The following is a 15064-nucleotide window of genomic DNA, read 5'->3' on the forward strand; positions in this document are numbered from 1 at the left end:
GTTGCTAGACCTAATAAGTGAGTGTAGCAAGGCTGCAGGCTACAAGGTCAATATACAAAAGCTACAAAACATTGCTGAGAGAAATTCAAGGCTTAAATAAACGGAGTGATATATGCCATGTCCATGGATATGAAGACTCAATGCTGCTAAGATGTCAATTCTCTCCAATATGATCCATAGAGCTAATGTAATTCCAAAGGCCCAGCAGCTTTCCTCAAAGAAAGTGACAAGCTGATTCTAAAACTTATACTGAAATGCAAAGGACCTGAAATAGCCAAAACAACTATAAAGAACAAAGTTGAAGGGCTTACACCATGCAATTTCAAGACTTATTACAAAGCTATAGTAATCATTAAGACAGTAAAATAATGACATAAAGGTAGACAAATCAATCACTGGAAAGAATAGATGCCATAAACCCGCACATCCATGATCAATTTCTGACAAAGGTACAAAGGCAATTCAATGGGAAAAGGATAATCTTTTCAACAAATAGTGCTGGGACAAGCATACAGGCATAGGCAAACAAACAAAAAACCCCAACTCAATCCCACCCTAATACCATATACAAAAATTAATTCAAAGTGGATCACTGACTGAAGAGCTAAAACTATAAAAAATATGAGATAAAATCTTGGGTTAGGCTAAGATTTCTCAAATAAGACACAAAAAGCATGAAGTATAAAAGAAAGCTGAGAGAGGCTTCAAGAAGGCAGAAGAGTAAGACATGGAGATCACCTTCCACTCCACAAATACATCAGAAATACATCTACATGTGGAACAAGTCCTACAGAACACCTACTGAACACTGGTAGAAGACCTCAGACCTCCCAAAAGGCAAGAAACTCCCCAAGTACCTGGGTAGGGCAAAAGAAAAAAGAAAAAACAGAGACAAAAGAATAGGGACACGACCTGCACCTCTGGGAGGGAGCTGTGAAGGAGGAAAGGTTTCCACACACTAGGCTTACAAGCCCCTTCATGGGCGAAGACTGAGGGTGGCGCAGTGGGGAAGCTTCGGAGCCAAGGAGGAGAGCGCAGCAACAGGGGTGCAGAGGGAAAAGCGGAGAGATTCCCGCACAGAGGATCGGTGCCGGTCAGCACTCACCAGCCCGAGAGGCTTGGCTGCTCACCCGCCGGGGTGGGCGGGGGCTGGGAGCTGAGGCTCCGGCTTCGGTCGGATTCCAGGGAGAGGACTGGGGTTCGCCGTGTGAACACAGCCTGAAGGGGGCTAGTGTGCCACGGCTAGCCAGGAGGGAGTCTGGGAAAAGGTCTGGAACTGCAGAAGAGGCAAGAGACTTTTTCTTGCCTCTGTTTCCTGGTGCGCGAGGAGTGGGGATTAAGAGCACTGCTTAAAGGAGCTCCAGAGATGGGCGCGAGCCGTGGCTATCAGTGCAGACCCCAGAGACGGGCATGAGACACTAAGGCTGCTGCTGTAGCCACCAAGAAGCCTGTGTGCAGGCACAGGTCACTATCCACACCTCCCCTCCTGGGAGGCTGTGCAGCCCACCACTGCCAGGGTCCCGTGATCCAGGGACAACTCCCCCGGGAGAACGCACGGCGCGCCTCAGACTGGTGCAACGTCATGCTGGCCTCTGCCGCCACAGGCTCGCCCCGCACTCCGTACTCCTCCCTCCCCCCGGCCTGAGTGAGCCAGAGACCCCGAAACAGCTGCTCCTTTAACCCCGTCCTGTCTGAGTGAAGAACAGACGCCCTCAGGCGACCTACACGCAGAGGCGGGGCCAAATCTAAAGCTGAACCCTGGGAGCTGTGAGAACAAAGAAGAGAAAAGGAAATCTCTCCCAGCAGCCTCAGGAGCAGCGGATTAAATCTCCACAGTCAACTTAATGTACCCTGCATCTCTGGAATATCTGAATAGACAACAAATCATTCCAAATTGAGGAGGTGGACTTTGGGGGCAATGATATATATTTTTTCCCCCCTTTTTCTCTTTCTGTATGTATGTGTATGCTTCTGTGTGTGGTTTTGTCTGTACAGCTTTGCTTTTAGCACTTGTCCAAGGGTTCTGTCTGGTTTTTTTCTGTTTTTTTAGTATGGTTTTCAGTGCTTGTTATCATTAGGGGATTTGTTTTTTGGTTTGGTTGTTCTCTTCATTCTTTTTTTAATTACTTAAAAAATTTTTAATAATAATTTTTTGTTTTTTATTTTAATAACTTTTTAATTTTATCTTTTTCTTTCTTTCTTTTGTTTCTTCCTTCCTCCCTCCCTCCTTTCCTTCTCCTTTCTTTCTTCCTTTCCTTCCTTCCTTCCTCCCTCCCTCCTTTCCTTCTCTTTTCTTTCTTTCTTTCCTTCCTTCCTCCCTCCCTCCCTCTCTCTCTCTCTTTCTTTCTTGCTTTCTTTCTCCCTTTTATTCTGAGCCATGGGGATGACAGGCTCTTGGTGCTCCAGCCAGGCATCAGGGCTGTGCCTCTGAGGTGGGAGAGCCAAATTCAGGACACTGGTCCACAAGAGACCTCCCAGCCCCACGTAATACCAAATGGCGAAAATCTCCCAGAGATCTCCATCTCAATGCCAAGACCCAGCTCCACTCAACGACCAGCAAGCTACAGTTATGGACACCCTATGCAAAACAACTAGCAAGGCAGGAACACAACCCCACCCATTAGCAGAGAGGCTGCCTAAAATCATAATAAGGTCACAGACACCCCAAAACACACCAGCAGACGTGGACCTGCCCACCAGAAAGATAAGATCCAGCCTCATCCACCAGAACACAGGCACTAGTCGCCTCCACCAGGAAGGCTACACAACCCACTGAACCAACCTTAGCCACTGGGGACAGACACCAAAAACAACAGGAACTAAGAACCTGCAGCCTGAAAAAAGGAGACCCCAAACACAGTAAGTTAAGCAAAACGAGAAGACAAAGAAACACACAGCAGATGAAGGAGCAAGGTAAAAACCCACCAGACCTAACAAATGAAGAGGAAATAGGCAGTCTGCCTGAAAAAGAATTCAGAATAATGATAGTAAAGATGATCCAAACTCTTGGAAATAGAATGGAGAAAATACAAGAAACATTTAACAAGGACCTAGAAGAACTAAAGAGCAAACAAACAATCATAAACAACACAATAAATGAAATTAAAAATTCTCTAGAAGGGAACAATAACAGAATAACTGAGGCAGAAGAACGGATAAGTGACCTGGAAGATAAAATAGTGGAAATAACTACTTCAGAGCAGAATAAAGAAAAAAGAATGAAAAGAACTGAGGACAGTCTCAGAGGCCTCTGGGACAACATTAAACGCACCAGCATTCGAATTATAGGGGTCCCAGAAGAAGAAGAGAAAACGAAAGGGACTGAGAAAATATTTGAAGAGATTATAGTTGAAAACTTCCCTAATATGGGTAAGGAAATAGTTAATCAAGTCCAAAAGCACAGAGAGTCCCATACAGGATAAATCCAAGGAGAAACACGCCAAGGCACATATTAATCAAACTATCAAAAATTAAATACAAAGAAAAAATATTAAAAGCAGCAAGGGAAAAACAACAAATAACATACAAGGGAATCCCCATAAGGTTAACAGCTGATCTTTCAGGAGAACCTCTGCAAGCCAGAAGGGAGTGGCAGGACATATTTAAAGTGATGAAAGGGAAAAACCTACAACCAAGATTACTCTATCCAGCAAGGATCTCAATCAGATTTGAAGGAGAAATTAAAACCTTTACAGACAAGCAAAACCTAAGACAATTCAGCACAATCAAACCAGTGCTACAACAAATGCTAAAGGAACTTCTCTAGGCAGGAAACACAAGAGAAGGAAAAGACCTACAATAACAAACACAAACAAATAGAAAAATGGTAATAGGAATATACATATCGATAATTACCTTAAATGTAATGGATTAAATGCTCCAACCAAAAGACATAGACTGGCTGAATGGATACAAAAACAAGACCCTTATATATGCTGTCTACAAAAGACCCATTTCAGACCTAGGGACACATACAGACTGAAAGTGAGGGGATGGAAAAAGATATTCCATGCAAATGGAAATCAAAAGGAAGCTGGAGTAGTAATTCTCATATCAGACAAAACAGACTTTAAATCAAAGACTATTCCAAGAGACAAAGAAGGATACTACACAGTGATCAAGGGATCAATCCAAGAAGATATAACAATTGTAAATATTTATGAACCCAACACAGGAGCACCTCAATACATAAGGCAAATACTAACAGCCATAAAAGGGGAAATCGACAGTAACACAATCACAGCAGGGTGCCTCAAAACCCCACTTTCACCAGTGGACAGATCATCCAAAATGAAAATAAATAAGGAAACACAAGCTTTAAATGATACATTAAACAAGATGGACTTAATTGATATTTATAGGACATTCCATCCAAAAACAGCAGATTATACTTTCTTCTCAAGTGCGCACGGAACATTCTCCAGGATAGATCACATCTTGGGTCACAAACCAAGCCACAGTAAATTTAAGATAATTGAAATCATATCAAGCATCTTTTGTGACCACGACGCTATGAGATTAGAAATCAATTACAGGGAAAAAAACGTAAAAAACAGCAACACATGGAGGCTAAACAATACGGTACTAAATAACTAAGAGATCACTGAAGAAATCAAAGAGGAAATCAAAAAATACCTAGAGACAACTGACAATGAAAACACAACAATCCAAAACATATGGGATGCAGCAAAAGCAGTTCTAAGAGGGAAGTTTATAGCTATATAAGCCTACTTCAAGAAACAAGAAAAATCTCAAATAAAAAATCTAACCTAACACCTAAAAGAACTAGAGAAAGAAGAACAAACAAAACCCAACGTTAGTGGAAGGAAAGAAATCATGAAGATCACAGCAGAAATAAATGAAATAGAAAACAAGAAAACAATAGCAAACATCAATAAAACTAAAAGCTGGTTCTTTGAGAAGATAAACAAAATTGATAAACCATTACCCAGACTCATCAAGAAAAAGCAAGAGAAGACTCAAATCAATAAAATTAGAAATTAAAAACGAGAAGTTACAACAGACACTGCAGAAATACAAAGTATCCTAAGAGACTACTACAAGCAACTCTATGCCAATAAAATGGGCAACCTGGAAGAAATGGACAAATTGTTAGAAAGGTATAACCTTCCAAGACTGAACCAGGAAGAAAGAGAAAATATGAACAGACCAATCACAAGTAATGAAATTGAAACGGTGATTAAAAATCTTCCAACAAACAAAAGTCCAGGACTGGATGGCTTCACAGGTGAATTCTATCAAACATTTAGAGAAGAGCTAACACCCATCCTTCTCAAACTCTTACAAAAAACTGTGGAGGCAGGAACACTCCCAAACTCATTCGATGAGGTGACCATCACCCTGATACCAAAACCAGACAAACATACTACAAAAAAAGAAAATTACAGACCAATATCACTCATGAATATAGATGCAAAAATCCTCAACAAAATACTAGCAAATAGAATCCAACAACACATTACAAGGATCATACACCATGATCAAGTGGGATTTATCCCAGGGATGCAAGGTTTCTTCAATATATGTAAATCAATCAATGTGATACACCCTATTAACAAACTGAAGAATAAAAACCATATGATCATCTCAATAGATGCAGAAAAAGCTTTTGACACAATTCAACACCCATTTATGATAAAAACTCTCAAGAAAGTGGGCATACAGGGAACCTACCTCAACATAATAAAGGCAATATATGACAAACCCAGGCAAACATCATTCTCAATGGTGAAAAACTGAAAGCATTTCCTCTAAGATCAGGAACAAGACAAGGATGTCCACTCTCACCATTGTTATTCAACATAGTTTTGGAAGTTCTAGCCACGGCAATCAGAGAAGAAAAAGAAATAAAAGGAATCCAAATCGGAAAAGAAGAAGTAAAGCTGTCACTGTTTGCAGATGACATGATACTATACTTATAGAATCTTAAAGATGCCACCAGAAAACTACTACAGCTAAACAATGAATTTGGTAAAGCTGCAGGATACAAAATTAATGCACAGAACTCTCTTGCATTCCTATATACTAATGATGAAATATCTGAAAGAGAAATTAAGGAAACACTCCCATTTACCATTGCAACAAAAAGAATCAAAGACCTAGGAATAAACCTACTTAAGGAGACAAAAGACCTGTAGGCAGAAAACTATAAGACAATGATGAAAGAAATTAAACATGATACCAATAGATGGAGAGACATACAATGTTCTTGGATTGGAAGAATCAATCATGTGAAAATGACTATACTACCCAAAGTAATCTACAGATTCAATGCAATCCCTATCAAATTACCAATGGCATTTTTTACGGAACTGGAACAAAAAATCTTAAAATGTGTATGAAGACACAAAAGACCCCGAAGAGCCAAAGCAGTCTTGAGGGAAAAAAACAGAGCTGGAGGAATCAGACTTCCTGACTTCAGACTATACTACAAAGCTACAGTAATCAAGACACTGGCACTGGCACAAAAACAGAAACACAGATCAATGAAACAAAATAGAAAGCCCAGAGATAAACCCAAGCACCTATGGTCAACTAATCTATGACAAAGGAGGCAAGGATATACAATGGAGAAAAGACAGTCTCTTCAATAAGTGGTGCTAGGAGAACTGGACAGCTACATGTAAAAGAATGAAATTAGAACACTCCCTAACACCATACACAAAAATAAACTCAAAATGGATTAGAGACATAAATGTAAGACCAGACACTATAAAACTCTTAGAGGAAAACATAGGAAGAACACTCTTTGACATAAATCACAGCAAGATCTTTTTTCCCACCTCCTAGAGTAATGGAAATAAAAGCAAAAATAAACAAATGGGACCTAATGAAACGTGAAAGCTTTTGCACAGCAAAGGAAACTGTAAGCAAGCCGAAAAGACAACCCTCAGAATGGGAGAAAATATTTGCAAACAAATCAACGGACAAAGGATTAATCTCCAAAATATATAAACAGCTCAGGCAGCTCAATATTAAAAAAACAAACAAGCCAATCCAAAAATGGGCAGAAGACCTAAATAGACATTTCTCCAAAGAAGACATACAGATGGCCAAGAAGCAAATGAAAAGCTGCTCAACATCACTAATTATTACAGAAATGCAAATCAAAACTACAATGAGGTATCATCTCATACCAGTTAGAACGGGCATCATGGGAAAATCTACAAACAACAAATGCTGGAGAGGGTGTGGAGAAAAGGGAACCCTCTTGCACTGTTGGTGGGAATGTAAATTGATACAGCCACTATGGAGAACAGTATGGAGGTTCCTTAAAAAACTAAAAATAGAATTACCATATGATCCAGCAATCCCACTACTGGGCATATACCCAGAGAAAACCATAATTCAAAAAGACACATGCATCTCAATGTTCATTGCAGCACCATTTACAATAGCCAGTTAATGGAAGCAACCTAAATGCCCACTGACAGATGAATGGATAAAGAAAATGTGGTACACATATACAACATAATATTACTCAGCCATAAAAAGGAACGAAATTGAGTCACCTGTAGAGACGTGGATGGATCTAGAGACTGTCATACAGAGTGAAGTAAGTCAGAAAGAGAAAAACAAATATCGTATATTAACACATATATGTGGAACCTAGAAAAATGGTACAGATGAACCTGTTTGCAGGGCATAAATTGAGACATAGATGTAGAGAACAAACATATGGACACCAAGGGTGGAAAGCGGCGGGGGTGGTCGTGTGATGGATTGGGCAATTGGGATTGACATGTATACACTGATGTGTATAAAACTGATGACTAATAAGGACCTGCTGTATAAAAAAATAACTTAAATTAAAAAAAAGTTTGTACCACGTTAAAAAAAAGAAAAAGAAAATGACTATACTACCCAAAGCAATCTACAGATTCAATACAATCCCTATCAAACTACCACTGGCATTGTTCACAGAACTAGAACAAAATATTTCACAATTTGTATGGAAACACAAATGACCCGGAATAGCCAAAGCGATCTTGAGAAAGAAAAACGGAGCTGGAGGAATCAGGCTCCCTGACTTCAGACTATACTACAAAGCTACAGTAATCAAGACAGTATGGTAGTGGGTCAAAAACAGAAATATAGATCAATGGAACAGGGTAGAAAGCCCAGAGATAAACCCATGCATATATGGTCACCCTATCTTTGATAAAGGAGGCAAGAATATACAGTGGAGAAAAGACAGCCTCTTCAATAAGTGGTGCTGGGAAAACTGGACAGCTACATGCAAAAGAATGAAATTAGAACACTTCCTAACACCATACACAAAAATAAACTCAAAATGGATTAAAGACCTAAATGTAAGGCCAGACACTATCAAACTCTTAGAGGAAAACACAGGCAGAACACTCTATGACATAAATCACAGCAAGATCCTTTTTGACCCACATCCTAGAGAAATGGAAATAAAAACAAAAATAAACAAATGGGACCTAATGAAACTTGAAAGCTTTTACACAGCAAAGGAAACCATAAACAAGATGAAATGACAACCCTCAGAATGGGAGAAAATATTTGCAAATGAAGCAACTGACAAAGGATTAATTTCCAAACTTTACAAGCAGCTCAATATCAAAAAAACAACAAACCCAATCCAAAAATGGGCAGAAGACCTAAACAGACATTTCTCCAAAGAAGATACACAGATTGCCAACAAACACATGAAAGAATGCTCAACATCATTAATCATTAGAGAAATGCAAATCAAAACTACAATGCGATATCATCTCACACCCGTCAGAATGGCCATCATCAAAAAATCTACAAACAATAAATGCTGGAGAGGGTGTGGAGAAAAGGGAACCCTCATACACTGTTGGTGGGAATGTAAACTGATACAGCCACTATGGAGAACAGTATGGAGGTTCCTTAAAAAACTAAAAATAGAATTACCATATGACCCAGCAATTGCACTACTGGGCATATACTCTGAGAAAACCATAATTCAAAAAGAGTCATGTACCACAATGTTCACTGCAGCTCTATTTACAATAGCCAGGACATGGAAGCAACCTAAGTGTCCACTGACAGATGAATGGATAAAGAAGATGTGGCACATATATAAAATGGAATATTACTCAGCCATAAAAAGAAACAAAATTATTTGTAGTGAGGTGGATGGACCTAGAGTCTGTCATACAGAGTGAAGTAATTCAGAAAGAGAAAAACAAATACCGTATGCTAACACATATATATGGAATCTAAAAAAAAAAAAAAGAACTGGTCATGAAGAACCCAGGGAAAGATGGGAATAAAGACGCAGACCTACTAGAGAATGGACTTGAGGACACGGGGTAGGGGAAGGGTAAGCTGGGACAAAGTGAGAGAGTGGTAGGTTATATATGGACATATAAACACTACCAAATGTAAAACAGATAGCTAGTGGGAAGCAGTCGCATAGCACAGGGAGATCAGCTCGTTGCTTTGTGACCAGATAGAAGGGTGGGATAAGGAGGGTGGGAGGGAGACGCAAGAGGGAAGAGATATGGGGATATATGTATAACTGATTCAGTTTGTTATAAAGCAGAAACTAACACACCATTGTAAAGCAATTATACTCCAATAAAAACGTTAAAATAAAAAAGAAAGTTGATAAATTGGATTTAATCAACATTTTAAAATTTGCTCTTCAAAAACACCATCGTGAAATGAATAAGCAAGCAACAAACTGAAAAAAAATATCTGCAAACCATATATCCAACAAAGGACTTATATCTTAAGTCCTTACAACTCAATTAAAAGATATACAACCCAGGGGCCTTCCCTGGCGGTCCAGTGGTTAAGACTCCGCACTTCCACTGCAAAGGTCACGGGTTTCATTCCTGGTCAGGGAACTAAGATTCCACATGCTGCACAGCACGGGCCCCACCCCCCCACAAAGAGATATACAACCCAGTAAGAGAAAAATGAGCCTGAGATCTGAATAGGCTCTTTACCAAAAGAGACAGAAGGTAAAAAAGCACATGAAAAGATGCTCATATCTAAACTTGTCAAACTGCAAATTTTAAATATACTCAGTTACTAGACATTAATTATACTTCAACAAAGCTATGAAATTTTTCAAAATAAACTTAAATAGCACTCACAAGAAAGCAAACAGATGTGCTCACGTGACATGCAATGGCTTGGACTGACTACAGATAATAACACTGTGTATCATGAAGGCTGATTTTAAAGAATGACATTATGATGGACTCTGTTAGTTTCCTATTTTACACCCAGTCTTCTTTGCTTCCTTATTAAAAGAACCTCAACTGTGTACAAGAAAATGTGTCCAGCTAAAACAAGCAGAACTCTTATCTGTGGCTGTTTTACCTTTGTAACAGAGACGCCACCCCCTTCCCTCCATGTCCATGCTGGAATACGGGAGCACAGCATTTGTACTGTGACCACGAGGACACAAGCCAATACTAAGGATGGAGGGGGGAAAAAATGGGGAGGAACCTGGCTCTTTGATGACATCCACATGAGTCAAGTCCTAGACTGCTTGCCTCTGAACTTCTTGCTGAGAAAAGATGTCTTCCTTGTTTAAGCCATTATTTGTTGCTGTGCCTCTTGCACATAGTTGATCAAAATTTGTAACATTCAGAGAATTTAGTTCAGAAGTGGGGTCTGAGGTACTAGTCACCCAAATCAGCCCTATGTCACTGTCCAATTTTATGGTCCCACTCTTTTCCCTACTAAGTCCCTTAACTTTTATAAGAGATCTAGTGAGATTTTAAACTCAATGTATGTTGTAATTCATCAACTCACAAGCTCAGGCTCTGGTTTTTGACAGTATCAGCCTATGACTGTAAAAGATGAGAAAACTCTCTTAGGGAAATCACAGAAACTTCCTGGGTTTTTTAATACCTTAAGAAAGAATTCTACTTAAGTAAAATTTCTGAGTAATGGAGGGGGAAAAAAGAATTCTATACAAATCCTTGGCAAGCACCCATAGCCTCTCCTTAAGTGGGCACTTTATTCTAGGTAATAACTTAAGGAACTGTTTCATCACTGCATGATATTGGACTGCTAAAGTCACATCCTCTGTAACTAATTTTATCCTCACTGCCATCAAACCCAAACAGTTGCTACAACCAATGTGAGATTCCCACATCTTTGAAGGTCTCCTACTTGCAACTAATCTTGCTATCAATTATCAAATAGGTCTGCCTAGTAATAGCATATTATAGAAATCAAATATAGAAATAATCTTTGGGTGGGCCTGAGACCCAGGTCCTAAAGGTATGTAACCAGCAATAATGCCCAATTACACCATGAGAGTTGTTCTAGCAAAAATACCATTTCCGCTGCTGCTCAGACCTGGATTCCAAAAGTCCAAGCATTGCTGCCCCTGAAGAAGTGGGTTTTTCTGTTACCAGGCTTGCTGGTCAGTCTTCCTGCTCACTGCTACATATTCATATTGTTTACTTCTAAATCCAGGTCTTAGGTCACATGCCTGATCCTAGGAGATGGGAAGTATGAATCCTGTAATTTCATTGAGAAGAGAGAACCCTTACGTAGGAAACTATCAAAATGTAAGATGTTGTGCAGCCACAAATTGTAACTGTCCACCACTTACATTATCTTTACCATCTTTACCTGAAACATTTCACACAAGACACTTCTACACAGTGACAGTTAACTGCCCATCGCCACTTTTTAGTCATACTTACTGAACGGGCACATTTTTTGGGGGGACTGCTAGAAAGTCCATCCAGTTGCCCGTGTTCACCCAGAAATCCTGTTACTTGATCCAAGAAAGAAGATACGTCTAACTGGTGCCACTCTACTAGCTTCTGACCTAAAGATTAAAAACCAGGATATAGAAATAAAATCAACACTCTTTCTGAATTCTCACTAAGTATTTCTTTCAGCATATACATAATTAAAATTTACTGGGAACATATCCCCACCCAACACCAGCTTAAGTTACATAGTGTCTTCATAACCTAGGGGATACATTAATTATAACCAACCTAAGAGATTCCCAGCCATCATGATGGAGGAACTACTTTATCTACTGATATCATTTATTGCCATTTAGGAAGAAGAGATTCAGAGAAAGCAATACTTATATAAAACTCAATCAATTAATAATAAACCCAGCTCTACCCTCTGCTTCTTTGGTGGGATTACAACCAGTACCTGAACAATCTTAACATTTTAGTGACCTAAGGGGATTCCTTACAAATCATAAGGAAGATAAACAGTTATTCTTTGAAAGAACAGAACTGCACAAATATAAAATACTACCATCTCCCAAAGTTGTTGGAAACATATTCCCTAAATACACACATCAATAGATGTTTAAATAATTCTAAAGGGCATGAACAAGAACCTTCAACTAAATTACTACAAACAATTTTGAAACTGGACCCAGTCAAATACTAAAGATTATTTAGGTAACTGAAAGTTAAATAATAGGTTAAAGACCATAAGCTGAAATAACCCTTACCTGTCCGTGGATCCAAGATGGAAACATAGGGGAAATCCCCTAGCTTATAAAACTGTATGTATCTCTGACCTTCCTCACTGTCATGATAAACCTGTTAAATCATTGATATTAAAAAAAAAAAATCAGCCTCTTAGAAAAGTACTAGCTATATCCTTGTTATATACCAACAGCAATTAAAGAGAAAATGAAGGTCACCTAGTGTGAACTCCCTCCACTTCCTGCCCTCAGTCACTTGTGAAACTTACATAAATATAGCAATCCATTCTTCCTCATTTCCCAGTTCAAAGAGGTATTGCTCTTCCTTTTCAAGTTATCTGTCTACCTATTTCATTCCTGACTCTCAACAACATATATCTTAATAAATCACAATATATTAAGATTATAAGTTCAAGTGCATAGCATACTGCTAGGCAAAGAGATGCTCAATCAACAGTCGCTGAATAAAAGGTTACCATTCAGAAAAAAATTTACTGAATTTAGGGGCCTGTAAAACATGAACAGGCAAATTACTAACATTAATAGCATGTCTTACAGTGGGGAAAAGATTAAGTTCATTCAGAAGTATTGATTTTATAAAAAAAAATGTTTTTGGCTGTGTCACACAGCATACAGAATCTTAGTTCCCTGACCAGGGATCAAACCCATGCCCCCTGTGGAAGCACAGAGTCCTAACCACTGGACCGCCAGGGAATTCCCTATAATTTTTCATAATATAAACAATTGGAGCACAATCATCTACCCTTAGCTTGGTAATTTATATAAAAAGAAACCAGAGCCAGTAACACTAAGTGACAAGTTTAAGGACATACAATTAAAGGCTATCAAACTCAAGCTAAAATCCACGTCTTAGTCAAATGTTTTTTGATTACTTCAAGATCTTCTACAGTTCCCACTATCAATTATAGTAGCCACTAGAACATGTGCTACTAAAGCATTTGAAATGTGACTAGTCCTAACAGCTGTACTGTAAGTGTAAAATACATACCAGATCCTAAAGGCTTAACACCAAAAAAAAAAGAATCAAAACACATCAATATTTTAATATTAGTTTTATATTAGAGATATTGATTTTTAAAATATATTAAAATCAATCGCCTGTTTCTTTTGACCCTTTTAAATATGGCTACTAGAAAATTTTGAATCACATTACATTTCTATTGAACAGTACAGCTGCACACTCTATCAAGACGTTCAAACTCTTCTGAGATATGAATACTATACGGTTTACACGGCTTGGTTCCTTTTTTCCTCCTTCCCTTCATTGCTGCCCTTTCACTTATCCTTACTATTTCAGCCATTATGGGTGGTTTTACTTCTTCATATGTCAAAATTTAACTCAGTTATGATTTTTTTCCAGTTTATAACCCAATTCCTCTTCCCCGACATCCCATGTACCAAAGTAAAACACTACAAAATTTTTAATGAACTCTCCCCACCTGCCAGAAAATGAAATGTTCTCGGATAATATTCTTCACAGCTTCATTGCTCCATACGTCACGGTTGAGGCACTGGCATGCAAAGTCTTGTACATTCTGAATGTTTATCATCAGCCACTTATTCTGCATCTGGCCACACTCTTTGGCCTGTAAGAGTAAAGTTACATAACAATTGTAAGAAAGATTTTCTACTTGGTAACTGGTATGTTTCAGAATTCAGAAGCTGTCCTTTTTCCATATAAATACTAAGTTTTTTTTCCCCAAGTATGGCATCTATAGCTTTCAGTGTCTAAACATTAATTACAGGCTTCCCTGGTGGTTCAGTGGTTAAGAATCCACCTGCCAACACAGGGGACACGGGTTCATGCCCTGGTCCGGGAAGATCCCATGTGCCGCGAAGCAACTAAGCCCGCGAGCCACAACTACTGAGCCCATGTGCCAAAACTACTGAAGCCTGCACACCTAGAGCCCGTGCTCCACAGCAAGAGAAGCCACTGCAATGAGAAGCCCACGCACTGCAACAAAGAGTAGCCCCCGCTCGCCGCAACTAGAGAAAGCCCGCGCGCAGCAACGAAGACCCAAAGCGGCCAAAAATAAAATAAATAAAATTTAAAATTAAAAAAAAATTAGTTACATTATTTTGCTTATATGTATATAGTTATACTGTCCATTTGCAAGCATTTCTCAAATTTAAATGAACTGTTTTCCTTTTATTCACTGTTATTTGTTATAGTAGCTGGATTTTTATTGTACATGTAAACATCTTTACCTGAAAAAGATTCCACAAACAAGGGCAACAAGTCACATAATTCTATTGTGCTGTCAACCCCTATCCACAAATATATCTCTCCTTTCTAATAGTTGTAACTAGTATGTGCATATTAGTTTATGTTGCTTTATTTTCTTCAACATCATTTTCTATAAACATTTCCAAATATATTCATCTCGATTATTAGGCATGTGGTATTTCATAGAATCACTCTAAATCTTTCAGTAAAAGCTGCTGAGGATTTTTTCTCTCAGGGTTGTTTTCTTAGGAGTGTACTTCAAAATTGAGATTACAGATCAAAGAATGTTTCAGAATAATCTCCAAAAGACTCCCCAATTTATAGCACAATTATCAATCACGAGTGCGTGAGTGTGCACTTTCTTTTTT

At 38.7% G+C, this 15064-nt stretch overlaps 1 protein-coding gene across 9 annotated transcripts in view; it reads right to left on the reverse strand.

The window, feature by feature from the left end:
* UBXN7 (UBX domain protein 7) overlaps positions 1 to 15064 on the reverse strand; it is a 61984-nt gene that overhangs the window by 6944 nt on the left and 39976 nt on the right. For 8 of the 9 annotated variants that reach the window (XM_022568403.2, XM_089910019.1, XM_089910022.1 and 5 more), the window contains 3 exons: positions 13909 to 14055; positions 12473 to 12563; positions 11691 to 11818 (listed from right to left, as the gene is read on the reverse strand). In XM_022568403.2, coding sequence (XP_022424111.1) covers positions 11691 to 11818; positions 12473 to 12563; positions 13909 to 14055 — 366 coding nt within the window. The remainder of the gene's footprint in view (positions 1 to 11690; positions 11819 to 12472; positions 12564 to 13908; positions 14056 to 15064) is intronic. The other variant, XM_022568432.2, reaches the window with a different exon arrangement.

Source organism: Delphinapterus leucas, chromosome 4 (genome assembly GCF_059928025.1).
Source record: "Delphinapterus leucas isolate spDelLeu-1000000601 "Yukka" chromosome 4, BTC_Dleu_Yukka2, whole genome shotgun sequence".
In the NCBI taxonomy this organism is placed as follows: domain Eukaryota; kingdom Metazoa; phylum Chordata; class Mammalia; order Artiodactyla; family Monodontidae; genus Delphinapterus; species Delphinapterus leucas.